Here is a 24,815-nt window from a genome sequence, read left to right as displayed (position 1 = left end):
CAGACCTCTGGGCTGACCCCATCCTGCCAAAACCCTTCTGCTCATTGTCACCCAAGGTCTGCCTGCCTCAGAAGGTCAGTCTCTTGCCCTGCACCCCAAGAGTTAGATGTGAGGGTGCAAAGAGAGACCTACAGGAGCCCCATCTTCTGGAAGGAAGAGCAAACACCTCTCAGATGGCGGCCATGTGCAGACTGCAGGGGACCCTCTAGAGATTTGGGGGATGTACATGATTGATACAAAAGAAGTAGGTGATCCATGGTTTATTGATGGGGGGAAGACCAGGCTGAATGTCGCGACTCCTGAAAGCTGCCCCATCGGCCCAGGGGTAGGGCTGGGGGGAGAGGGGTTGCGTCCACATAGCTGTTCGTGGTTTGGTCTCCTCTCCAGGCCCGGAGCCCTAGGTGAGGGCAGTGAGAGGTAAGCAGAAGATGGACAGGGGTTGTGGGGAGGGGAGAGTGGGAATGTGGCCTCGTGGGTCCCAGTCCGGCGACACTGTCACCAGCCTCACTCCCATTGCCCAGAGGACACAAAATGGTCCCACTAGAGGTGTCCTGCAGAGAAATGAGCCTTCTCTGGGGCCGCTGGGCCAGCGGCCACCTTCAAGTGTGGATTATATATCCCGTGAGGGGATGGCTGGCCTCAGCAGGAGGAAGAGAGGCCTAGCGCCAGGCCCAGGAACAGATGAGCTATGCAAGGTGGAGCAGGAGCATGCCAAGACACTGGGGCTGCCCCACCCCAGCCCCCCAGGGCTGTTGGTTCCCAGTGCTGGACATTGGTGGGGCTGGTGTCCTGACAGGCGGGGAAGGGGTGGCCTGGGTTGGGAAGGGGTGGGCCGCTGGTCTTGACCAGGCTCCTACGGACCACACCATGCAGCAAGGGACTGTGGAGAGAAATGGCCAACAGGCCTAAAGACAGCCGGGCTAAAGCCTGTGGGCACAAATACCACCCCAAAATCCCACTGTAGAGGAAGAAGGTGCCAGGTCCAGAGGGAGAAGCCCTTCTGTCTCCCCGCTGGAATGGCCCACCTCTGGATGCGGGAGAGAGGGGGTCACTAGAAGCCACAGCAGGAGAGAGGCCTGGATGGACCGTGGCTGATGGGGACGCTGGGGAGAGGCTGGGGGAGCACGGAGCCAGCCCCCGCCCACCAGGATGAGAACAGTAGCTTAGAAGGCAAGAGCAGCAGGATCTGCTGGGGTGGGCGGGACTGACGGTGCCGCCCTCAAAGCTGCCCATCTGGAACTCATGGGGCCTCGTTGGATCCAATCCCATTGCCTTTGTTGACGTAGAATGGCCGGTAGTGAGGCTGCAGGGGTGGGGGGAAACGAGAGGAGTTAGAGGGGGTGCCGAGGAGCCAGGCCCAGCCCATCCTAACCTCCCCTGGGAAGCAGCAGTGGCCTGAACCCCGGCAACATCCGGGACCTGAGCCCTACCTGCAAGCCCTACCTACTCTGTGACCGGTGGGTCACATGTTGTCAGTCTCCAGGTCACATCCAGGTTAGAGGTCAGTCCCCGCAAAGGGTGCGTGGGCTTGAACCTCAGTCCCTCATCAAGCTTTCTCTCTGGTCCCGGCAGCACCCACTGGCGGGGGTGGTGAGGGGTGCTCTCCACTGTGCCCTACGCCATCCGTGCGCTTGACAGAGATGAGTTCCCTGAACTCCCTCCATCACCCAGCTATTATGGTCTTCCCCATTTAGAGATGAACAAACCCAAGCACAGAGCAACTTGCCCACGGTTACCCAGCTGTAAGGAGAGCTGGGATTTGAACCCCTGCAGTCTGGTTCCAGAGCTCAATCCCCACCCCCCCACCCACACACACACATCTCCCATCCCTTCCTTGGCAAGGGCTTCAGGTTGGCCTCTGCTTTTTCTGCATGACTCTCCTGTCCAGGAGACGGTGCAGCGGGGTCAGAAGAAGAGCACTGAGTGGAGCCCAGCCCAACCTGGCCCCTCTCCAGCCTCAGCCTGGTCCTCATCAGCATTCAGGGAGTTTCCCAGACAGAGCCCATGACAACTGCCCCACTGGTCTGTGTGTTTCTTGCCACGGTCACTTCAGGACATAAGTGCTCTGCTCTTCCCAGCCATCTCGATGGGCCCCGAGAGCTTGCACTCCCGCTGGAACAGAGGAGCACATGCCAACAGCCAGGCCAGCCGCCTGGGGAAGCAGGAAGCAGCCGCCCAGCCCAGGCACACACCACTGGCCCAGCCCAGGAGACACCCAAGTGTCCCCTCCCTCTGTTCTTGCTTCGCCCGCCTGGCACTGTGCTTCTGCTGGAAGCTTCTACTCTGTCTGGTCCTGCCCAGGACTCAGGGGTGTGGAATGCCAGGGCTGAGAACCTTAGTTCAGGCTTAGGTTAAACCATCTGTTAACCAAGAAAGAGACAGAGACCAGGGCGGGGGAAGGATGCCAAAGTCACACAACTCAGTGGCAAAGTGGGACTCGACACCAGGTCTCCAGCCTGGCCTCAGAGCAATGCATGAGGCAGAGTGATTGAGGCAAAGCCAGAAGCCTCGCTGCAGGAGGGCTAGGCCGGTCCGGAAATGGTGCCGTCGTGTTCGGAGTCCAGAGCGGTGGGTGGGCAGAGAGAGACTCGTCGCAACCAGGTAGGTGCACCCTGCCCTGCCCCGCAGCTGCCTCCTCGACTCGGGGTCACAGCGTGTGTGAGTGGGAGGGCTGTGCAGTCACCCGCGCCATCTGACTCATATCCCAGATGGGGAAACTGAGCCACAGGGGAAGACGCACACGAGGTCACACAGCCAGCAGGTGGCCACGTTAGGGCCAGATCCCGGATTTCCTGGCTCCCAGCTCTTCTCCCCCTGTACCCCGCCATTTGTGCCCACTAGCTCCACCTCCATTTTCCCAGCTAGAGGTGCACCAGCACCCTGTCCTGTCAGGCGTCTTGGGTGGCGCTGAGCCTTCTCTGCTAGCGCCTTCTCTGCAATGCAGGAAGCGTGTGGTCGAGAGCGCAAGGACCAAGTGTGGGACAAAAACCTTTTGTCCCCCATATCTGCTCTTTGCAGTCCTGCTGTTGCAATACCCCTGGGCTCAGCTCCAAATTACACACAAATCACTCAGCTCCCATCGCTGGCCAATTAAAGACACTCTCCAATTAAGCCAGCCCGCGTCACTCTCTGTGGCCCAGCGCAATCACCTCCCTGCTCTGACCTCCAAATGCAGAGGCAGTAGACAGCCAGAGCCACAGGCTGTGCCCGGCAGAGCGCCCAGTTCCACCCACATTCCAGGCCTGGCGTGGCCATCAGCAGAAGAGCACGTGGAGAGCTGGAGCCTGGCATGTGAAGGACAGCCCCTGGTGGGGTCAGGGTTAGGGCAACAGGGCCTCAGGGATCATCTCACCCCAGCACCAATTCATGAAAATGAAGAACAGTGCCAGAGGGAGCTGACTCCGGGGCCCACATCCGGCTGGTGTCTGAAGCCCCAGACCTCACCTCTCTTTTGTGTGGTTCTTCAACATCCTCAGCTTAAAGTCACCAGAGTCGCACCCTAAATATGTATGTTCTTAACCTCTCCCCCGCCCCGCTGGCCTGCACCCTGTCAGAACTGGAGAAGTGCCCCGAGCAAAAGGGGGACTGATGCCCACCGGCTGCCTGAGTCTTTATACTCCCAGAGCTGGCGAGGGCTAAGCTGTCACTCAACCAGCGTAGTGCCCAGTTGCCATCTGCCAAATCAAAGACCAGGCCTGCCCATTTACGGATGAGAACACTGAGGCCTGAAGGTGCCCCTGCCCGCAGCCCTGGGTCGCAGCCACAGAGATTCAGGCCACTGCCACCCTGGAGGCTCCCTCCACCCTGGAACCCAGAGAGGCCGCCCTCCTCCCTGGCCTGGAGGCGTGCTGGCCCATGCCCTTGGGGCCCACTCAGTGCCCATCCCGGACATGCTGGTGCCCAGGCAGCTCTCCTGGCAGCCCCTCGCTCACCAGCATGGTATGCTTGCCGGACTTCCAAGACTGGGGCTGGGCCTTCGGGCTCTGGCTCCGGAGCAGTGAGGGGTAGCCTGGGGAGACGGAGGTTCCAGTCAGAGAAAGCTTGGGCTGGTGTGACCTCGGGGCTGGAGCCGCGCAGATGCCATCTTCAAAGTGGCCACCAAGCTCCTTCCAGCCCACTGCCAAGTGCAGCCACCCCTGAAAAGGCTGCAGCAGCCAGGGGGCTGCACCCGGAAATCCTGGGGAGGAAGGCCTAAGGGAGGACGCACCACGCCAGGCAGAAGGAGAAGTAGGCCAGGTGGGCTGGGCTGGGCCAAGCAGCAAGAAGTGTCGCCCCCAAATCCAGGTCAGGATTTCACTTTGCAGGGAACCCCCCTCACACAGACAAGTACCCCGAAGGTTCACGCCACCTGCCCTCCCCACCCCTGCAGCCCAAGAAGCCAGTTCCTCAGCACCGCCTGCCCCGATGCCCCAAGCTGAGTGGAAGTGCTCCCCACTTCTGGTCCACTTTTGCCAGGACTGTGCTGGGACTCGACAGACGCCTTCTTTTTGAGCCCTCGCCTTGAGCTTAATGTCCACTCCAAGCTGCGTGGCTAATAAGCAGCCGGCAGGAGCTGAGCCCGGCTTTCACTGGACTCCAGAACCCCCACCATGACCCTCCGCCCTGCCCCGGGAGTTTGCCATGTGGCTATGCCCCAGACCCAAGGGCCCAGCAGCACCACAGAGCATGTGGGCGAGCAATGGGTGCTGTGTGGGCACGGTCTTAAAGGTGTCAGTCCAAACGGGGGCTGCCGGACGCCCCTCAGCCCAGCTGACTGCAAGGAGCCCTGGTCCACACAACTGGAGTGAGCACTTGATGCGCCCCCACTCTTGGTGCTGGCAGGGGCGGGCATAGTGCTGGGAAAAGCACACTATGTTCAGGAAATGCCAGCGGGATCTCTGCTGACCGCAGCCTGGCGCCCTGGCACTCCGACCCTAAGGGAAGGAGCAGGACACGCCCAGAAAGCTCCTCCTGCAGAGCAGTCTGGGGCTGGCCCTCGGCAAGGGGCAGAGGCAGAGTGGAGAGTGGGGTCTCCCCTCACCCTGGGAAGGGGAAGGAAGCTTCCATGGGTCCTGGGGGCGGGGGTGAGAGAGGAGTCATTCAGGTCTCACTTCTCAGCTCCCAGAAAGAGCCCAAGCGCCTTGAGAGAGCTGGAGCTGGGCGGCTGTGGGGGAGCCCAGCCTTTACAGCGGAGGGGCAGGCTGGAGAGGGGGCATGCATCCCTCGGCTCTGGGGAGGAGGGACCAGGACACCCTAGAAGTGGCAGAGCGCCCCGAAGGCTGTCCCACCTGCCCAGTGTGGAAGAGGAAAGGGGAGGATGGAAAGCGGGCAGGTACCGGGATTATTTTTAAACAGCCCACTGACGTCCATTGGTTTGGAAAGTTCTGTGGTGGCCTGTCCCAGGGTGGTGAACTGATAGGGGACTTTCCCAGCGCCTGCTGGGAGAGAGAGAGGCATTAGGAGCAGGAGCTGGGGTGCCGGCCCCAGGAGTGGCCAGGGCGTCACACCTTCTCTGTGCCTCCTTGCTCAGCCCTCTCCCAAAGTTCCAGGCCTGCACCCCGCTTCTCCCAGCCCTGGGGCCAATGGGGGCAGTCCTTGAGACAGAAAGTCAGAGGGTTCGGGGAGGCCAACTTGCACACAGGCAGCCCCCCCACACACACAGTAACCCCTCCTGCTTGTCCTAGCAGCTCATCTGTGTGACAGTGATCCTCCCTAGGCTCTTCCTGGGGGTGTGGTGGGGGTGGGGAATGTGTCTGAGAAGGGGCCCTCTTAGGGCTAAAGGCTCTACAATACAGAGATACCAGGGTGTGCAAAACTCCAGCTCATGCCTGGGCGGCCATCTTCCCTGCCTGGGATTCAAGTTTGACCAAAGAGCAGGGAGGAACCCACTGGAAGTCAGAGCAGCTAAGGCGAGTCCTGGAGCTCTGGGAGAGGACCCCAGGGGTGCCGCAGGCTAGGATACTCTATCATAGTCCCTTCTCTTTCCCCTCACTGTCCACTCCAAGAAGCCCTGTCCTGAGTATACGCTGGGACCCCAGCCCCGAGCGAACAGTGGGAGGAGAAAGGGCCCCCAGAGGCCCTGACCCAGGAGCCTGCCTGCCCGGTACACCCGACTGCCCTCCCACCCAGCCCACTTCACCTTTCTCCCAGGGCAATGCCCGATGCCAGAAGGTAGTTGGGCCAGAAGGTAGTTGGGTCAAGCTGCCCCTGAGTCCTTCCAGAAGAGACTAAAGGGCCTGGGCCCCCTTATAAGCTGGGGTCTGGCTCCAAGCTCCTCGTCAGGATAACCTAGCCCAGGGGACCGGCATCACTGACTGCTCAGCCTTCCCAGAGTTCTGGAAGCAGAGTCGCCTCAGGAGGCCTCCCTCTTTCCCCCGTGGGAGCACAGCAGGACTCTGGTGAGATGCTGCTGTGCCGCCTGGCCTCGGGGTTCTAGAATCCCTGCTGCTGGGGGGAACAAGTGAAGTTGTGAAGCCTGTGGGACACAGAATGGGGAGTCCCGGTGGGGGTGTGGAGGGCCAGATGTGCCCCACCTTGGCACCAAGGCCTGGCAGGGCAGTGCCTCTGAGGGCAGGGGCAGGGGGCGTCCCCTACAAGGTGGGGAGCAGCATCAGAAGCGGCAGAGCTCACCTTTCAGGGAGAAGGAGGAGTTGCCTTGGACAGGGGGCATGTCCTCGGAGCTCTGGATGGTGGAGGAGTATTCCCAGACGCGGGACGTGTAGTTCCCTGGGAGAGCAAAGGCAGAGGCGTCAGACCGGGGCGGCCTGGCCTGGGGCCAGGACAGGACTGGCCTCTCTCCAGTGCGGGTGGCCTCGTAAACCAGGACTCCCCTGTGGCCCACAGCAAGCCTCCCGCCAGCCCCTCCCGCCTCCGGGTTGTCCTGCTGAACTATACAGGCCATAGGGTCCCACCTCGAGACCCTCTGTCCTCAGATGAAGGTGCAAAGCCCTTAACAGGGTCTGCAGACCTTTCAGATGCAGCTGCCCCCCCTTTCCCTGTCCCCCCACGTCCCCCCTCCAGTCTTTGCAGCCCCAGCCAGGCTGCACTGACTTCCACAGACCAGAATCTCTAGAAGACCCCACCTGCTCCCTGAGAACAAATTCACTTGCTGGGCCCTTAGAGTCAACTTCCACTACATCTGCGTATGCCTCAGTCTGGCACCCTACATTCCCCAGCACCCCAAGTCTCCCTCTCTCCTAAGAGGTTGTAATTGCAAAAGTAATTGTCTGTCTCCCCTCGGGCCCCACAGGCACAGGGAATGGGTCCCCCTGGCCTGGCATCACCCCGGGACAGGCCCCAAGCCTGCTTCCTAGAAAGTGCTCATCGTTTGAGTGACGGAGGAACGAACAAACAGATGAATCAGTGCAAACCAGGGGCAGCTGGCACAGCTCCTGAAATTCCGTTTGCCCAGTTCAACAGACCCACAAACATCTACCTGCAAGTAAGTCTCTGCAGTCTAGAGGGAAAGGAGACTGGAAGGGAGTCCACCCCAGGGGCTGCAGACAAGGCAGCTCTGGAGGTCTGGTGCGTTGGGAGCCTCTCCTTAGCCAAGCTCGCTCGGCAGAGCCGGGGGCCTCTCCACAGCTGTGGGAGGCTGGGAGCTGACGTTAGGCTCCAGGTCAGCGGAGCTGGGCACGCCCCTGGCCTGGTGCAAACCCCCTCCCACAGGGCTCTCAGGAAGGTTCTGCAGCCAGCCCCAAGGCGCCTCTCCCCCATGGCTCTGAGGGACCGTGGCCTCCTTTTCTCCGTCCCTTTATGGGCCTAGCCTTCCACTCCTGCTTTTCAGCAAATGTTTCCTGAGCCTCCTCCCTCTGGGCTGGGGTTACGGCAGTGACAGTGCAGACCCAGCAGCTGCCCCATGGAGCTCAGTCCCGCCATGTGGGGGAATGTAAACCATGGTGCTTCCGATCCTCGAGATCTTGGGGGGAGGGGCCAGGAGGGGGAGAACTGACCTCACTGAAGACCCCCACACTCCTTCCTCGCCCCCTGAGATGGGATTCTGGTGGAGCTGGCCTGGCTGGTCTGTCCGCTCCTGCCTGCTGGCACATCCCAGGAGCCCTCCGGAAGGGAACGGGGGCTCCCGGAACTGAGGCTCCCATGGCACAGCAGTGCCCACTGCACCAGGCAGAGGGGCTCAGAGCTCGGCCGCTCTCTCCCCAGGGAAGCCACGTCTACACCCCCATTTTTGTCTTCTGGGTCTTAAGGCTAAGGCACCCACTCTCCCCAGAGCCCAGGCCCGGCCCTGTTTCACACGGTGCCATCTTTCCCGCTTGCAGCCAAACCGGCCTGATTTACCCTCTGCTCGACTTTTGATGCAGAAGTTATAGAAACCAGGAAAGGACCTCTGGGGGCCTCGGGCCCAGATTCCTGCCGAGAGGGGTCTCCATGCCTATCCCTTGACTCAATCTTCAGGGCAAGAACGCACCAGTTCAGGCATTTCCAGTGGGGCTGGGTGCCTGGCTGCCTCCCTTCAGCCTGAGGAACAACGTCTCTCACCTCACACTGAGGGGTCCAGCTCCCCTGCCCGTCGCCTGGCCCCGGTCACCACCCAATACCTGCCTCCTGCCCGCTCTGCCCGTCCACGACTGCCCAGCCTGGAGCTGAGCTATCTCCCACCTTTGGTGCCGTAGAGGTTGTTGAAGTTCTTCTGGTTGGTCTCCTTCTGGAGGCGGTTGGGGGACGCTGGCTGGTATGAAGACCTGGCACCAACTGTGGAGCAGAAGGAAAATGGCCGTCACCCCAAAAGGTGGGTGGAGCTCAACGCAGGGACCTGTGGCCTCTGGTGTGGGGTGTTACGCAGATTCCTGGCCCCCATATGGTCCCCAAGGCCTGACACAGCACCTGGACCAGCTCCCTTAGGTCTAGGGGGGGGTCACTAGGTCACCCCAATCAGGACACTTGGAGAGCGAAGTGCACATTACTAACTGCACCAAGAGCAGAGGCACCTGGCTGTACTCAGGTCACTCTCCTTTGGGGCCTTAGGGGTCTCTGAAGACCTGAATGGCCAGCACTTCCCTCTGGCCATCAGCCCCTGCATGACGGAGACCTCAGAGGCCCGGGAGTGGGTGCCTGTGTGCAAGACGGGCTGCCCAGGAGGCGGACACGGGCAAAGTAGGGGCTCCCCACATGGCCTCTCCCGGGCGCCCCCGCCTCTGGGGAGGGGCAGACACGTTGCTCACGTGCTCCCTCCCTGGCTTGGCTCCCTCGCCAGTGTGGAGAAGGCAGAAGCAGAACCTCACCCCACTTGCGGAAACGACCACGTGCTCCCCAGATCCTTCCCTCGGGCCTTTCCCGCCCCGCCCGAGGGGCCCCTCCCAGTCTGGCCCCCCTGGTCCCGCCCCTACCGGCCCTCCCTCCCCACGCTGTGTCCGGCGACCCCTCGGCTCCCCCAGCCTGCCCAGAGCATTGCCCTCTGCAGGGGTCTCCCTGGGAATCCCACTGTCTCCTCCTACTGACCCCGGAGGCCCAGGCCCAGGCCTGGTGGCCCATCTGTGGCCTCCTTTCCTGAGCTCCTGGCTCACTCTCGGGGCATTCCCTGACTCTGCCCTGAGCCTGGGAGCTGCCAGAGGGCAGGTTTCCTCCCCCTACTGCCCAGGTGCCGTCCAGGGTCACTGGATGAACGCGTTCCTTCCGCCCACAATGCCACAGCCTGACTCACAGCACCAGAGCTGGAATCTGTGTTAGCATTAGGGCCAGTCTTGTCTGCTCAGGTGGGGATACCGACGGGCAGCGGCCAGCCCGAGGCACGAGCCTGGCTCTCAACGTCCCCCTCATGTTCTTCTGTGCTACCTCGCTGCTTTTTCTTAGAGTAGGGGATCCTCACAGAGGCCAGTGGGGTACTAGAGGTCATGCCAGGGTTAGCCCTCATCACAGTGGGGAGACAGAAGGACTCTGGGCAAGGTGAGGAGGCTGGGGTTCCTCCCCTGTTCTCAGAACCAGAACCAAGGGGCAGTGTCTGGGAGGGAAAAGGAAGTCCATGAGGCCTGGCCCACAGCAGGAATGTGGGGTGAGGGACCTGGGCATCCAGCTGCCTCCCCCAGAAGTCCAGGTGTTGTTTTCACCTGGGAAGGGCGGTGGCCACCAGTGGAGGTTCCTATTCACTGAGCTCATCTCCCCAAATCCCTTAAGCCCTTCCCAGTGTGTGTGTATGACTCAGCCTCGGGGCCCCAGGCTCCCTCTCCCAGCCCTCGTGTCTTCTCCCAAGTCTCCTTTCTCTGCAGACCCCATTCTCCTCGACCCTCTCCCCACGGGCATGCAAGCACCCCACCATGAGGACGGCACACCTGGCACACCCACCCTTATGTAACGGGCATTCTTGTGGTTTATTGTTGGTGCCAAAGAATGTGACAGTTTCCTACAGGACTTGGCCAGGCAGGCGCTGGCCCATACCCCACCCAAGTCGTCACCCCACAGGCCAGGGAGAGCAGAGAGGAAATTCAGAAAAACAGCAGCTGTCTCCCCCCCTGCCCTTAGAAGGTGGAATGTTCTGGAGGCGCCCTACCCTCCACAGGGTCAAGAACTAGGGAACCTAACTAGCCTTAGGAAACCAGGGCCTGGTAGGTCCTGGGCATCCAGCTGCCTCCCCCAGAAGTCCACAGCCAGGCACAGAGAAGGGAGGGTGTAAACTGGAGGCGACAGCCTATGTCATAGGGGAGGAAGTCTCAAAGCGAGGTTCTCTTGATGATTACACCAGAAGACAGGGCCTGCTGGAATCTCCCAGCAAACACAGACGGACACTCCACCCAGAGGAGTCTGTGCGGATCACGGGCCCCCGGGGCGGGGCCGCCTTACCCTTGGGCGTGAGGTACATGGAGTATCTCTTCATGGTGTCCGGTGCGCTCCACTCGCCAGTGTAGCTGTTGGAGTAGTTGTTCATGTAGCGATGGTCGCCCCCTGAGAGAGAGAATGGTTCAGCCCTGGGACTGGCAGCGAGGGAGAGCAGTCCCTGGGCATCCTGGTCTGCTCACTCGGCTCTCGCCTGTCTGCCCCGGGAGAGGCAAGCTTCCCCAAGCTCAGGGAAGGTGATACTGCACCCTGGACCTTGCTCCTGGGGAGCGGGAGCACTGTGTGAGCCCCCAGAGTCAGAACCTTGGCACCAGCTCTACAGAGTGCTGTTAACCGTTTCTGTCTGATCTGGGCATCAGCTCCGTGGCCAAAGATCCCTGTGTATCAGGTAAGAAAGTGGACTCAACTGGGTGAAGTCACTTGCCCAATGTCACATGGTAGATAAGGACAGAGTTGGGGCTTTGATTTCTGGTCCCCACTTCCCAGCTCCATCTCCCCACGACTGGCAGCCTGAGAGGGGGCACATGGTTCCGCCTTGACCAGGGATCCAGGGAGCTGAGCCACTCAAAAGGAGCACTGATGCCTCTTGGTACCCCTGTACCCACCAGCAGACCCCCAAATCTGAACACATCTTGGCTCCATGCTCATCTTCCCCAGTCCATCTCCACCCATTCCTTTCTCTTGCCACTTTCCCTCTGCCCTTCCTTCTCCCTCTCTCCTGGGCAAGAGGAGAAGTGGGACCTTATCTTTCACTGGCACACAGGGGCACTCCATGGCAGGAGCATCCTCTTGGTGTTATCCCAGACCAGGATGACAGCAGTCTGCTGCCTCTCAGCCCTGGGCCTTTGAGGGTAGGCATAGGCCCTGGTTTGGTGAGCACTGGGCCTGGTGGGCAGGCCAGCTTCAGGGAGGAGAGAGAATGGTCTTTCCAAAGTCTGACTCACCAACCACCTCCCTCAGTCACCCTCGCCGCCTCAGCCAGACGCAGTCCCAATAACAACACAGCAGCAGCCAAAATCCAAACAGGCCCAGGGCCGCTGACATCAGCAGCACCCTTCCCTGCTCCTGGTGGCCACCTCCCTGCACACTAGCTCAGGGGCAGGCCACACCTGCATGAAGGCCACAGTCAACACCACCATGACCTAGAAATGACATTGTAGGTGGCCAGAAGTCTGGACGGTGCCTGTGAGGCTCACAGGCCCCCCTCAGCACAAGGTCATTCTCATAGGTCTAAGCAGACCTCAGCTAAGGTTGGTGTCCCAGGAACGGTCATCATTTCGCATTCCAACCCCTCTGCTCGGCCAGCGGCAGCAGCTGCTTCTCAGATGAGAAGACCTGGGAGGCTGAAGAGCAGGGTGAAAGCCCAGTGCGCCCCTGTGGGCTCGTGAGCTGGGTACCCTCTGAAAGGCTATGTCTCTGAGCCTTGGCCTTCTCACCTGTGTGCTGCACTACTGAAGGGAGACCCTTCAGGAATGCACACAGGGAGCTCGCACCTCTTTTGAAGTGTTTAGGGCTAGAAGTCAATGATCAGGCTGTGTCCTCAGGACCTCGTGTTAGGCCTGGGCCAGAGGGTGGGGCCTTGGGGAAAGTGCCCAGGCTTCAGACCCTAAAGGCACTGGGCTGGGATTGGTAGAAACAGAATTAACGGGGTAGTTTCTCCGGTTAGGAGGCTTTCTGCGAGATGATTCAGTTGGCCCCTGAGGGGGACAGCATGACTCAGAAAAGAAGCTGACTTCAGGGGTATTAGTGAGTCACTAAGATATACTGTATCCTACTGTCCCCAGCCTGGTCCTCCAGGCGAGGTCTAGCCCCAGCCTCTGGGCTCAATGCTGCTCATAGTGACAGGAAATTTCACCCTCCAAGCCTGGAAGCAGTTCAAGTCAGGTCTCCCGGAGTCTACAAACCCACTGGCTTGGCCCTGGCCCTCATAAGCAACAGCGTCTGCAAGCTACTAGGATTGACCCCTCTGTGAGAGGCAGATCTGAAAGAATCCGGCCCCTGGCCTCTGTAGACCACCCATCGAGAGGAGGCATTCCTGTCCCAGATGCCCCCTGTTTTGGGCACCCCTGGTGATAGCTGCCTACGTTTGGCAGCAAATTCAATGGAGGAGCAGGGATACATTTCTTGACACCTAGTCCAAACACTCTTAGTTGGAACAGTGCCACGAGGGGCCAGCTGGATTCCGCAGCATACATCAGGCAGCAGGAAAGCAACCGGGCCAATGATGCCCACAGCACTGGGGCCTGGCTGTGGGGACCTACCATTCTCCATGTGGTTCCTCTCGATGAAGTTCCGGCTCAGGTCTGCCTTGCACATCTTCTCAACGTGACGCATGCACACGTTCAGCAGGTCATCCTTGAAGTTGCCCAGGGACTGTCCCAGGCCCTCCCCCTCCAGCAGAACATGGTAGGAGGGTAGTGCAGGAGGGAGGGAGTAATTGCTCATCAAGGCTCCGAATTCCTAACAAGAAAGCAAAGGAGCCATGTATTTCCTGGGTCTCTAGGAGTCAGGGGGACCCTGCTTTGCAAAGGATCTAGCTTCATGGAACCAGGGATGCCACGGTTCGACCGCGAAAGCTGAGTCCATCACACCTTCCTCTAGGGGTGATCGGCACACAGGCTGGGAGGTCTTCGGGAAGCGCTAGAGAAGTGGGAGGAATCACTCTCGTGTTCTGGGGAGACTTTGTGTAGCTCCGCCTTGACACACCCAGTCCTGTGCCTACCCTGGGTACTTCTCACCCCTCTCACTCACTGGATAATCCCTCCTCCTCCTCGAATCCTAATAGACTGCAAGATCCAGCTTGAATTCCTCCTTCTCCACCAAGCTGTCTCCTACGATTTCAGCCCGCTTGTCCTTCTCAGAGTCTCCGCCAGCTCTTATCTCCTGAACCACATGCTTTATCATTTAATTACACCCTCTCCTATATTGTTCTCTAATTGTGCATGTTTTATCTTCCTTGCTGGTTTGCAGCTCCTTGGGGGCAAAAATCATGTCTCACTCTTCCCCCATTCTCCCCAGCACTAATCAAGTGGTGGGCTCGTAGGAGTCCCCAACATACCCTAGCAGATGGAGTGATTGGATGAACAGACCGACAGACAACATCACAGAAGACAAATCCGCAGCACTCCTAAACTCCCACAGCAGGCAACATTAACCCATCACGGAAGACTTTCCTACTAAGCCAGGACCACAGTGAGCACCTACCAGCGAACAGTGGTACAAAGTGATCTTCAAATGCCATCTTGAAAGTAGGCAAGGAACTGACTTGAACAGAAGAATTAAGTGGACAGATGGACTGGCGCTTGGATAGATGAATAGGTAGGTGAGTGGGTGGGTGGACAGACAGCGGGACAGAAGGATGCATGGGTGTACGGATGGACGGATGGGCAGAGGGAAGGATGCTGGCTGAGGGCTTGGGCAGTGGGCAGGAGTCCAGAGGCCGGGCGGCTGAGGGGCGGCCGTTACCTGCAGGAACAGCACCGAGTCACTGATGCAGTGCAGCTGCTCCCGCGTCTGCTTGTCCTCGCGCAGCACCTTGGCCCTCTCATCCAGAGCGTCCACGATCACCTTCACTTGGTCCACGGCATCCTGCTCCCGCTGCTCCAACGCAGCCCTCACTTCCTCCTTTTGCTTCTCCAGGTCCCGCACCAGGTCCCGGAAGTTCTGCTCCAGGATGGCCTTCTCATTGGTGGTGAAGCTCTAGGTGGAGAGAGGGGCCAAGGGAGAGGCGGGTTTCAGTAATTAAAAGCCTCCCTCCCAGGGAGTCTCTTTAGATCCCAGCACAGAGCCAGGACGTTTTGCTGCCCCAAGCCAGCAAGTCTGCTGGCCACGAATCTAACTGAAGAGCGTCCAGTAAGGGTGCCGTCTGCGAGAGCTGGGGCCAGCCGCCCTCCCCTGCCCTCCCATGCACAGCGCTTCCCCTCAGTGAGTTGACAGGCGCTCTCATTCCACCCTTAGGTGACACCCTTGGGGCCCAGAAATTTCCCCTGTGAACCGGGAAGTGTACACCAAGCTCTCGCCAGAATCGACATTATTCAGAAGTGAATTGACAGGTTGTGAAGGTGGCCAAGCTCAAGAATGAGCAATTTCAGAGTGTGGTTTGCAATCACTCCAACTAGGGCAGACATCCACCTAGCCATATGGGCAGGAGTGAAGGAGAGAGGGCTCGCATTCGGGGGCTGGGGAGTCTGGTGGGCAGAGCAGCCCTGGAGGACATTGAAACACACATTGGAGGACAGGCCAGCCTAAGGGCTTTATTTCCTGGGATTACGTGCGAAGAGCACTGGGTAGGGAACAAGATTCCCCCTGCATGCCTGGCCCAGGTCTAGCAGGAGACTGTTGGGAAAACAAGGGGAGCAGGAGAACCCAGAAGAAACAAGTGTAGCATGTAAGTAGATCCAAGGCATCAGACAGATGCCAAGGTCAAGCTCCTCCCCGAAGGGCGAAGGGCGGAGGGACGACAGCCCGGGGTGGGGGGCGGGCAGGAGATGCTCACCTTGATGCGGTCCTTCTCCTTCTGCCACTTCTCGGCTTCGTCCTCAATCTCAATGATCTTGAGCTGCAGCTGCTCCTTTTGCAGTGACAGTTCCGTCTGCAGGAAGAGGCCGGGATGGAAGAGAAGTCATGGGGAGGTTGTGGGAGAGAACCAGAGACCCAGGCAGTGGGTCTCCCAGGTGAAGCTTGGGCAGCGCTCAGCAGGCCTTCACTCAGCAAACCAGGTGTCGTGCCGGTCGCCAGGGATCAGCAGTGAGTCAGACAGCATCTTGCTGTAAACTCAGGCCTCTGGGGGCCGTGTCTTTATGAGGGCAAGCAGGGCAGTCTTCCCCCGCCCACCCAGAACGGGAGGAAAGCTCATTTATGGGGTGCTCACTCCTTTCAATAGACCCGGCTGGCTACCGGGAGAGCAAGCGAGGCTCCTGCCTCTTTCAAGCTAAGGGGAGGAAGGGGACCCAGCCTAGGGAGTGTCCCATGGCAGTAACAGTCCCATGGCAGGGTTTCTGTGGCATGACGTGGGGCCTGTGTTGCAAGCAGGCGCTGGGGCTGCCTGGGGCAGGGACTCCGTCTGGGCAGGCACAGCTATAACTTGTTTATAGGGAAGAGAAGGCAGTCACCAGTTTGGGTTAGAGAGGGACTTTTATTTAGGGTCCCTGGAGGGGGTATGGGACAAGGTAGGGCATAAGGCAGTGAGAGGGAGAGGAGAGGAGAGAGAGGCAGGGAGGGGAGGAAAGGGGAGGAGAAGGGAGGGGAGGGGAGGGTTAGAGAGGGGAGGAGAGAGAAGAGGGGAGGTGGAGAGAGGAGGGGAAGAGAGAGATGGAAAGGGGAGGGGAGGGTTGAGGAGGGGAGGGGAGGGGAGGTTTGGGGGAAGGACATGGGCAGTTGGAGTCCAGGCTGGGTTGGAAAGGGGATCTATCAGGTCTATCAGGAGTGCACTAGGAAGAGCGCTCTCAGGTCCACAATGTCCTTCCACTGCGGCCAAGCCCCTCTCTGGAAAGCAGCAGAGCACAGGCAGGAAACGGAGGCCAGTCCGACTCAGCCAGCTCAAGAGCCGCCTCTCTTGCTGTGTGGGGCTCCCCTGAGGCTGTCAGAGACAGGTGGGTGAGCACCACCTCAGAGGCGGGGTGCCAAGGCAGCTGAGAAAGCCTGGGGGCGCCCGTGTCTCTGCCACCATGGTTTTGAAGGTAGAGTCTCTTCCTCCGGCCTCTCTTTGAAGAACCCACGGAACAGTCAAGATGCAGAAGCCACAAACCACGGGGAATCTGAACCCCGTGGGCAGATGTCCGAGCACCGGACACGGATCTTGGCGGATGGGATGTTACACAGGGCACAGACCGAAAGCGCCACAGACAGAGGGGTGCTGGTGGGCGCCAGGGGAGACACCCAGGGGAGTCGGGGGATGCTGGAGAGGGTTTCCCTGACTTTTTGGGGAAACTCAGCCAGGAGAGGAGGGTCATGGGGCTGGTGGAAGGCGGGGGAGTCTGAGGAGGAGTTGCAGAGCCCCCACAGAAAGCTCCTGGCTCTATCCTGCTCTCTGCCCACACTCTGCCTGTCCAGCAAGAAGACTCTCCATTCTCTGAACCATCCAGCCTGCAGTGGAAATCCCACACCTGGAAAATGGCCATTACCAGAGCTGGGAAATGTTTGGGGGAAGAGTTAAAAAGAGATTGAGGAAAGAGATTTGACCTGGTCTCTGCAAAAGAGGCTGGTGAGCAGCCTGGCCCAGCTGTCAAAAGGGCCAGTGCAGAGAGAAAGGCTTCAGGCCCATTGTGGCTGGTGGACACAAGCTTTGAGGCAGCAGAACCCAAGAGCCCAGAACACAGGCTGCCGGAGCCGGAGCCGGAGCCGGGACGGCCCCCGAGAAGTCCAGGCCTGCTGGCTGGACCTGAGCCAGGAGGAAGGGGTCAAGAGGCTGGTCTGGCCTGGACAACCTTCCCTTCCCGAGCGCCCCTGTGCCGGGCCTGAAGTCCAGGGTGTCCTGGTAGGCTTCCTTCCCTCGGCAGCCGACACAGCGGGGCCAGACTGGGGCCTGTGTTTCTCAGCCCTCCTCGCCTTCCACTGTCCTGCAGAGCAGGCTGCTGGACGGGAAAGCAGAGAGCAAATCTGTATGCACTCGCACACAGATCCCGTGGGGTGGGCAGCCCTTCCATGACAGGGGCAGGGGGTCCAGGAGGAAGCACAGCACGGAGAGTCCAAAGTTTCTAATCCAGTCCCCACCACCTCCGGGCAGGCCACCTTGACCTGTTGCTTAACCTCTGTGCCTCTTCTGCGGAGTTAAAGGGCTGTTTCCTACCCTCCTGCTCAGAGCGCAGGATGCACAGGATCAGGAGGTAAAACAGAAAATGCCTGGCACAGAGAAATTGCTGGTGGAACTGTGGGCCCACGGTCACTGCCGTGTGGGGCGCCTGCCCCAGGCCAGAAGCCTTGCTGGGCATTTTCAATCCCTCCAAGCTCAGGGAGTGAGTGCAGGGTGGCGGGTGGCCATCGGGGCCCCAGGAAGTGAGGGGAGCGGCAGATGCCATTAGGTGAGGGCCTGGCAATGTTCAGCATGAGGACAGTGTGTGTTGTCATAGTGGGGTGCAGGTACAGTGTTCACACTGTGGGGACACAGAGCAAAGGACAGCTAGAGAGACGGGGAGGTCAAAACATCGGACCAAAGACACAACATAGAGGCTTAGGGTTTGGACAACTGAGGACTGGAGAACACTGGATAATTCAGATAATTCAGGGAGGAAAGGGGTCAAGTGGAAAGGGTTTGAGCAGAGAAGGTGGAGGAGGCTTAGGAAGCTGAGTAGCTGGAGTGGGCAGCGATTTTTAGGGGAGCTCTGGGGAGGGGGAGGCATGTTCATCTGGGTGAGTACTGGAGCTGAGGAAAGGTTCACTGATCAAGAAGGAGGAAGGCCCTGAGCACAGGAAGATGACTCCAGTGGGTTTTAGAGCAATGGGAGCCTAGTTAAGGGCAGAGAGGGCCAGCCCCGGGTGTCTGACCTGTGAGAGGGAGGGGTGCTAGCAGAGGTGTGGAGAGGAGAGCTAATGATGTCAGCCAGTGACCTGGGAGGGGAAGACGGAAGAAGCCGATCTGGAACAGAAAGGGCAGGGTCAAAAGTGGAGCCAAGCTGTCTGCAGCAGTGGGCGGAGGAGAGGCTAGGCCTCCCTAACTTTTTGGGGCACTCGGGAAATCAACACGGGCTGGGAGGGGGCCTGGCTCCCAAGGCTTGCCTTGCAAGACCAGCCGGATCTTGGAATGCACCTTGCACTGGGAGCTCTGTGCTGCTGGGAAGGCCTTTCACACCTGCAGAAGAATGACCATCAGCCTCAGTTTAGCTCTTGGCAATTTTTCCCAGCTGGCAGGGTCACTCAAAGCTGGAAAGGCAGGATATAGGCAACACTGTAACCCAGGAACTCTCCACAGACACTGGGTTCTTTTGCAACACCAGAAGGAAGGACTCTAACCTATATTATTGAGCATCTACTACGTGCTGGCGTTTCTCCTTTCACCCTCAAATGCCCCTGTGGAGGTAAGTGGTGTCACCCCCATATGACAGATGCAGGAACCAAGGTTTAGAAGGATAATGGAGACTGTCTGAGCTTCTCACAGCTGGAAAGTGAGAAGTCCAAGAGACGGCCACAGGACTCAGGCCTGTTTCGTGGCTTCTTACCCTCTTAATGTTCTCTGTCCCTCCCAAGTTTCCTCTTCACTCCCACCCAGCTGCCCCTCCACCTCCCAGACAGTGCATCTGGTGATTCTACCTCATCCCCATCACCCTCCCCACTTTTAGTCCCTACACCCTCCCTGTCACCCTTGAGGCCCGAGCTTCCTCTTTCCCGCTCTCCTCTTGGAATTGACTAAAGCCGCTGCTGTCCGGTCGGGGTCTCGGCTTCCCACAGTTCCAGCCCAGTCTACACCTCCCTCCTGACTGCCTCCCACTCCCTGTTTCATTCCCCAGCCCTGCCCAGGCCTGTTCCTAAATGCCTCCTTTGTTCCCTCTCCCACTCGTCTGGCTGTTCTCACTGTGATACCCAGGCCAGGCCCCACATGGGCCACCCAGCCTGGAAACCCTCTGGCCTTGAGGGGAACAGAGTCTTCCCCGAAAGAAAGGGGTGGCACGTTGCTGGTGGCTCAGCCTGGACAGGGCCGGGTGCAGACAGACCGGAGCACCCACCAGGACGTGGACTGGACCCTGCAGAGAGGAGATAGGCACAGCGCTTCCCCAGCCCCAATTAGCCGTTGGGGCCCTTGGCTGTGACATTTGCCGAATGAGCCCGTTAATTGCCAAATTTGTACTCTCAGACAAACGGTAATTATCTGGATAAGAATCTGAAAGGCCAGATAGATTTCTCCATTTCCACCTAGACAGCAAACAGTCCAATTTTAGTCCGCTTGATTGGGGCCTAATATTCCTTCTGCTTCCTTGGGTGGAGGGTCAGAGGAGGGGCACCGTGAATGGGGAGATATGACCACCCAGGCCACCTCCAGACCAGCCATTAGTCCTTGAAGAAGTCGTCTCACCTCTCCCAGTGACGTGAAATGGGACTAGCTTCCCGATCCCCACTCTGACTACACCCTAGATTGCCCAAGGGAGATTTCAAACAGGCCCCAGGCCCAGACACCTTGATACTGAAGCTCCTGACGGAAGGCTTGGAGCCAGGTGACTGAGGCCTGAGGACCGGGGTGGGGGCCCCTGGCCTCAGTGACCCCAGGGAGAGCCTGCCCGTCCCGTGTCAGCCATGTTTAAAATGGCGGCCTCGGCCTGAATGCCAGCCCTGTGCATTCGGTAAGCTTCTTGGCATCGTTGAGCTGTTTTCTTCCTGAAACAAGTGTAGAAACCCCACTGTAAGGGGCTATTGTAGGAACGACCAGGGCCTGGCACAGAGCTGCTCTCCGTAGGCGGCGCGAGACCTGCTGTGGTCCTCCCTCCCTGCTTCCTGCATCTAAACCTTTCCTTTAGCTCTTTCCCTCTTAATAACCATTCTACCATTCCCTCATGAGACCATTCTACGTCCCTTCTTACATCCCCTGTCCTCTTCCAAGATCTCTGAGGAGTGTGATCCCAGCTCTCTCTGCTGGATCCCAGGCCTTTGCCAGGTCCCTCTTCCACAATCCAGTCAACTCTGTCACACAGCGTCTTCCTGCCCTGTTATGGAAACTCCAGGCCCAGCAGCCTGGAGCTCAAACAGCTCCAAGGACGAATTGGGCAATGAGCTGAGAAAGTCTTGGGGCATAGCGAGAGATACCAGCTGAGTCAGACAGCGGAGACGGGGGTTGACCCAGGCACCAAATCAGAGCCATGCTCACACACGGGGCATTTGGACCCCCATGGTGACGCTTGGCTGAGCATTGTCCACTCGCAGCTGGCCAGGCTACCAACCCAGAGCCCAGGCAAAGACTAGCCCAAGGTCCTTTGGCCTGACCTGCAGCAGTAAGTGGGAGGAAGGAGGAGCCATGAGGTACAGAACAGGGTGAATACATAATGTGTTTTGATCTCATCGGCCTAATCCAGTCTAGGAAATATCTGGGCTGGGGAGGGAGGTGTGGACCAGAGGACATCTGTGGAACCCCTTGAGACATCTGGAGTGGAACTGGAAACATCCTGACCTGGGTCCCCCAGAAAGTCTGTCCTATTGCCACATCAGCTGGTCCTTTCTCCCACCCTGCCTCCGCTCGGCGTCAGTGGTAGAGCTGGGGCCCACGAAAGGAGCACCCACAGCCTGGGTGTCATCTGTAGCCTCACGCAACTCATCAACTTAGGTCTGGGGTTACCTCACCAGCCACCCTGCAGAACAGGTTCCAGACAGAGCTCCTTGCAAAAAGCTGTGTGGGGGCTGATGTTTGGGGTTCAGGGAACACCTCCAAAGGCTGCCAGGATTGACACGTTCGTTCACTTTGATCCATCAACCCACCGCTCCTACTGTGTGCTAATACCCCCCACATCTGACACTCCACTGAGCCAGCCTTAGAAAGGATGCTCCACCTCAGCTCCCGGGCGTCCTGCCCTCTGTATGCCGGCACACGCATGCACACAAACGTCCACACACACATGCACACTGCACACACCTCCCGCTGTTAGGGTCACTTCCGTGGATCAGTTTTCCTTGAAAGCACCAGTAAAGCACACGTATCCGAGCTCCATCCCTCGCAAGCCCTTCCCCAACACCCTTCCCAATAGATTGCTCACCCCCACCCAGCCGTGACATTCACTTTGAGTGCGGAGTAGCTGGGTGGACACTCTCCAGGTTGTTTGTGTGTCCGAGCTCTGCCTCTTGACCTACATCGTGTGCCCCAGAGGCCAGGGCTCTGCACTGAGTCCCACAGTGGCCCCCAGTGCCAGAACGCGGACTCGGCTCCTGCTCCCTCCGAAGAGCGGCCTGAGGCCTTTCTGTCTGCCCAGAGCACCAGCCTGGCCCCTGCAGGGCACTCGGGCTAGTCTAAGTGGTGGTACGCTTGGTTCAGCTGAGATTGGGGGTAAAAGCTGCCTATAGAACAGACTGGAACGTGGGTGCTGGTTGCAGCGGAAGTGAGAACTGGAGCCCCAGTCTCCTTTTGCCCCCTCCTCCTGGAAGGCAGTTCAAGAATCCCAGGACTCCAGGGGTCACTTGAAGACCCTTAGTTTCCCATATGGGAAGAATGTGGAAGAGAGGCGTTCACAACCTGACAGCTGAACTAGTTCAAGACAAAAGCCAGGCCTGGAACCCAGGAGGCTCCTAGACTCCGGTCTGAGGCTCTGTGTGCTCTTGCTTGTGGTGGCTGAAGATGATCACTCCTTGGTCTGTTCTGATTTCCCAAGGAAGGTCCCAAGTCCCTGGCCCATCTCTACCTCCCAGTAAGAGGTGTGGAGTAGAGCAGGGGTCAGGAGTAGCCTCTGGAGGCAACACCGTCCTGGGCCAATGAGGGTCCTGAAAAGCACTTTCGAGGGGCCTATTTTTAATTTTGATTTGTCCCTCTTTATTTAAGGGTGTGGGCAAGGGGTACAGGGAGACAGCAATCAGCGAAGTCCTGGTTGGGAAGGCTGGAGGGGGACGGGTCTGCGTACTCCCATTCTGAGGGGTGCCGAAGGTCTTGACGAAGGCCAAGTCCCTGCACCGCCCTATATATTCACGTCCCATATGTTCCTTCCATGTTCTCCCTCTATGTGCCTGCATCGACCACCAGAAAGGCTAATGCAGATGGGAGACCACCCATGGTAGGAAGGGGAAATAGTGGGCCCAGGTGTACCCCATTCACGATCCTCCCCCCGCCCCCCAGAGAAGTACAGCAGCATCATACATATAGGCCTTACGCAAACACGTGTCACCTCTACAGATATAGGCAAGCTCCACACACGCACATAAACACCCACCCGCCTATAAACGCACACACACAGAGACATGCCTCCCCCACCCACACACGCGCCCACCTTCACCCAGAGTCCTCCCACAGGCACGGCACGTCCACTCACAGCCACACACCCGACGCACACGGGCCCAGCTCAGAGAAAGATAAAGGAGGCCTTTGGGGAGTCAAGAGGCCAATGGGGGGACAGGGGAAAGGGAAAGAGAGGCAGTCAGGGCAAGGAGCCATCAAACCGCAAATGCAAAGTCTGAAGCCAGGAAAAAAAGATATTTAAAAATAAAAAGAAGAAAAACACTGCCGTCGGGCACAGCACGCAGGAGTGGGTGCTGCTTCTCTGATCTGGCTTGAATTTATGCTGTGACCTTGCTGGAGCCTGAACTCTCTCCAGAGCCTCTGTTGGCTCCATTAGGAAATGCCTCTGTCTCCAGAGGCCTTAGGGGGGCCAAGGAACAGCCTCTGATCCCCAGAGCAGGGGTGCGAAAGGACAAGGACAGGAGAGGAGACTTGAGCCCCAAACCCTAGGGACCCCCCAGGGGGAGAAGATCAGGTAGGAGGGACGAGTCCAGGGCGTCAGGCCAGTTACCTCCTTCTCGGCCTTGGCCTCCTCCACGGTCACCGTGCTGTGATTCTTGTGCTCCTGGAACATGCACAGGTAGCAGATGCAGGTCTGGTCGGTCTGGCAGAAGAGCTCCATGGTCTTGCCATGCAGGGGGCACTTGCGGGCCTCGAAGTCCCGGATGGGCTCGAGCAGCTGGTGGTCCCTGAAGGCGGCACCCTCCAGGTGGGGCTTGAGGTGCAGGTCACAGAAGGAGGCCTGGCACACCAGGCAGGACTTGATGGCCTTCTGCTTGTTGCCGATGCAGGAGTCACACAGGACCTCCTCGGAGCTCGACTTGGGGCGCAGGAGGATGCCTCCCGTGTCAGCCCGGGGGTAGCTGTTCCGCCGGCTCTCTCCAGGCTCCACGATGGACACCGTGGGCTTCCGGGGCTCTGAGAAGATGGACTTGCGCAGCTCCCCCTTTTCAGCAAAGGTGACGGGCGGCTTCTTGGCAGCGCCCAGCTGGAGCCCGGCGTAGGGTGATCTCCGGCCCTCCCCGGAGTCCATGCTGAAGTAGTTGGAGCTCTTGTCATCCACAGACTCGACAAACTGGATGATGGGTCGCCGCCAGTCGTTTCCTGAGAACAGGGCGCTCTTGCTCTCCCCAGACTTGAGGGCGCTGACCGGGCTCTTGCCCTCGGCTGCCTCCCCGCCATGCCCGTTGGTGGTCTTGGCGTCTTTGACTTCAGCCTTGGGCCCGTTTTCCAGGCTGCCGTTGGGGCCGGGCGGGCTGCGGGCATCCCTGGCTTCCGGGCTGGCTCCGTTGCTCCTGGAGGCGTCTGCAGCTTCCATGGTGGGTCACTGGGCTGGTGGGTTTCGGGCACTGGGGCTGCGCAGTCGGTGACCTCTCCACCGGGTGTCTCGGCAGGGAGTGGGGCAGGCAGCCACCGAGCCGGAGACACACCTACAGGAGCAGGGAGGAGCCCGAGAGGAGGGAGAGCAAGGCAGGCAGGAGCAGGCCTGACACAACGGGCCCGGGGAGAAGCCAGCAGAGCGGCTAATTACACGGGCCACGCCCTGCACATTCATACCTAACCTGATTTTTTAAAGAAGTGTTTTTTTCTCCCCCAGTTTAATTATTTTCCACAGCTCAGCAACCTGTTGGGCTACTTCCATCTGACGCACTTTCTTCTTGCAGGGTAGCAGCGAGCCTCTGTCCTCACCGGTGGGCAGGCCTCACTGGCTCCTGAGGCCAACGGTGAAGTGTTCACAGAGGCCCACGGGGCTAGTAATTGGGTCACACAAGCCAATAAGCCTTGTAATTTGTGGGCCTGGGTTTCGGAGGAGAGATTCCCTGCCCGGAGACAGCTCCTCTGTCTCTTCTCGTGTTAGGAGAAGGATGGGTCCAGTTAGATTTGGATTTCAGGATTTGCAGTGAAGTGGCTACTGATTATTGAAATCCACTTGCCAACTTTATTTACTGGAGCCCATTTAACCTTGTGATAATCTGTTATCCCTATTTAATAGAAGGGAAAAGGAAGCTCTAAGAAGATTGCTTTTCAGCCTAAGTCAAAAGGCCCAAGCTTTTGAGATGCTAATATTCCCTTTCCAGCCACCTGAATATGTCACAGAAGAAGGCTTCTAGGAGTTTTGTCTATCCCATCGGCCTTCATAAGAGGCACACAGCCC

General features: G+C 58.8%; 1 protein-coding gene across 1 annotated transcript; it reads right to left on the bottom strand.

The window, feature by feature from the left end:
• Window positions 1-253: 253 nt before the first annotated feature.
• Window positions 254-24,092, bottom strand: TRIM29 (tripartite motif containing 29). Its single transcript, XM_004689171.2, has 9 exons — window positions 23,172-24,092; window positions 15,260-15,355; window positions 14,230-14,463; window positions 13,026-13,224; window positions 10,771-10,872; window positions 8,596-8,688; window positions 6,610-6,705; window positions 3,933-4,009; window positions 254-1,303 (listed from the first exon to the last, which is right to left on the bottom strand). Exons 1-9 carry the CDS (start codon window positions 23,976-23,978, stop codon window positions 1,241-1,243), a joined length of 1,767 nt encoding a protein of 588 aa, XP_004689228.1. The 5' UTR covers window positions 23,979-24,092; the 3' UTR covers window positions 254-1,240.
• Window positions 24,093-24,815: the final 723 nt, after the last annotated feature.

The sequence above is a fragment of the Condylura cristata genome, unplaced genomic scaffold (genome assembly GCF_000260355.1).
Source record: "Condylura cristata isolate star-nosed mole 26May11 unplaced genomic scaffold, ConCri1.0 scaffold00025, whole genome shotgun sequence".
Taxonomy (NCBI): Eukaryota; Metazoa; Chordata; class Mammalia; order Eulipotyphla; family Talpidae; genus Condylura; species Condylura cristata.
Note: the sequence above shows the minus strand (reverse complement) of the source record. Positions and strands in the feature narration are given on the sequence as shown.

What these genes read in the sequence shown, in the direction of transcription:
- TRIM29 (XM_004689171.2), bottom strand. Translation starts at nt 23,978, where the DNA reads ATGGAAGCTGCAGACGCCTCCAGGAGCAACGGAGCCAGCCCGGAAGCC. An exon ending in AGGAGAAGGACCGCATCAAG is followed by an intron (nt 14,464 to 15,259) that starts GTGAGCATCTCC and finishes CTCTCCACCTAG; the next exon opens with AGCTTCACCACCAATGAGAA. An exon ending in CAACCTCTACGGCACCAAAG is followed by an intron (nt 6,706 to 8,595) that starts GTGGGAGATAGC and finishes TTGCTCTCCCAG; the next exon opens with GGAACTACACGTCCCGCGTC.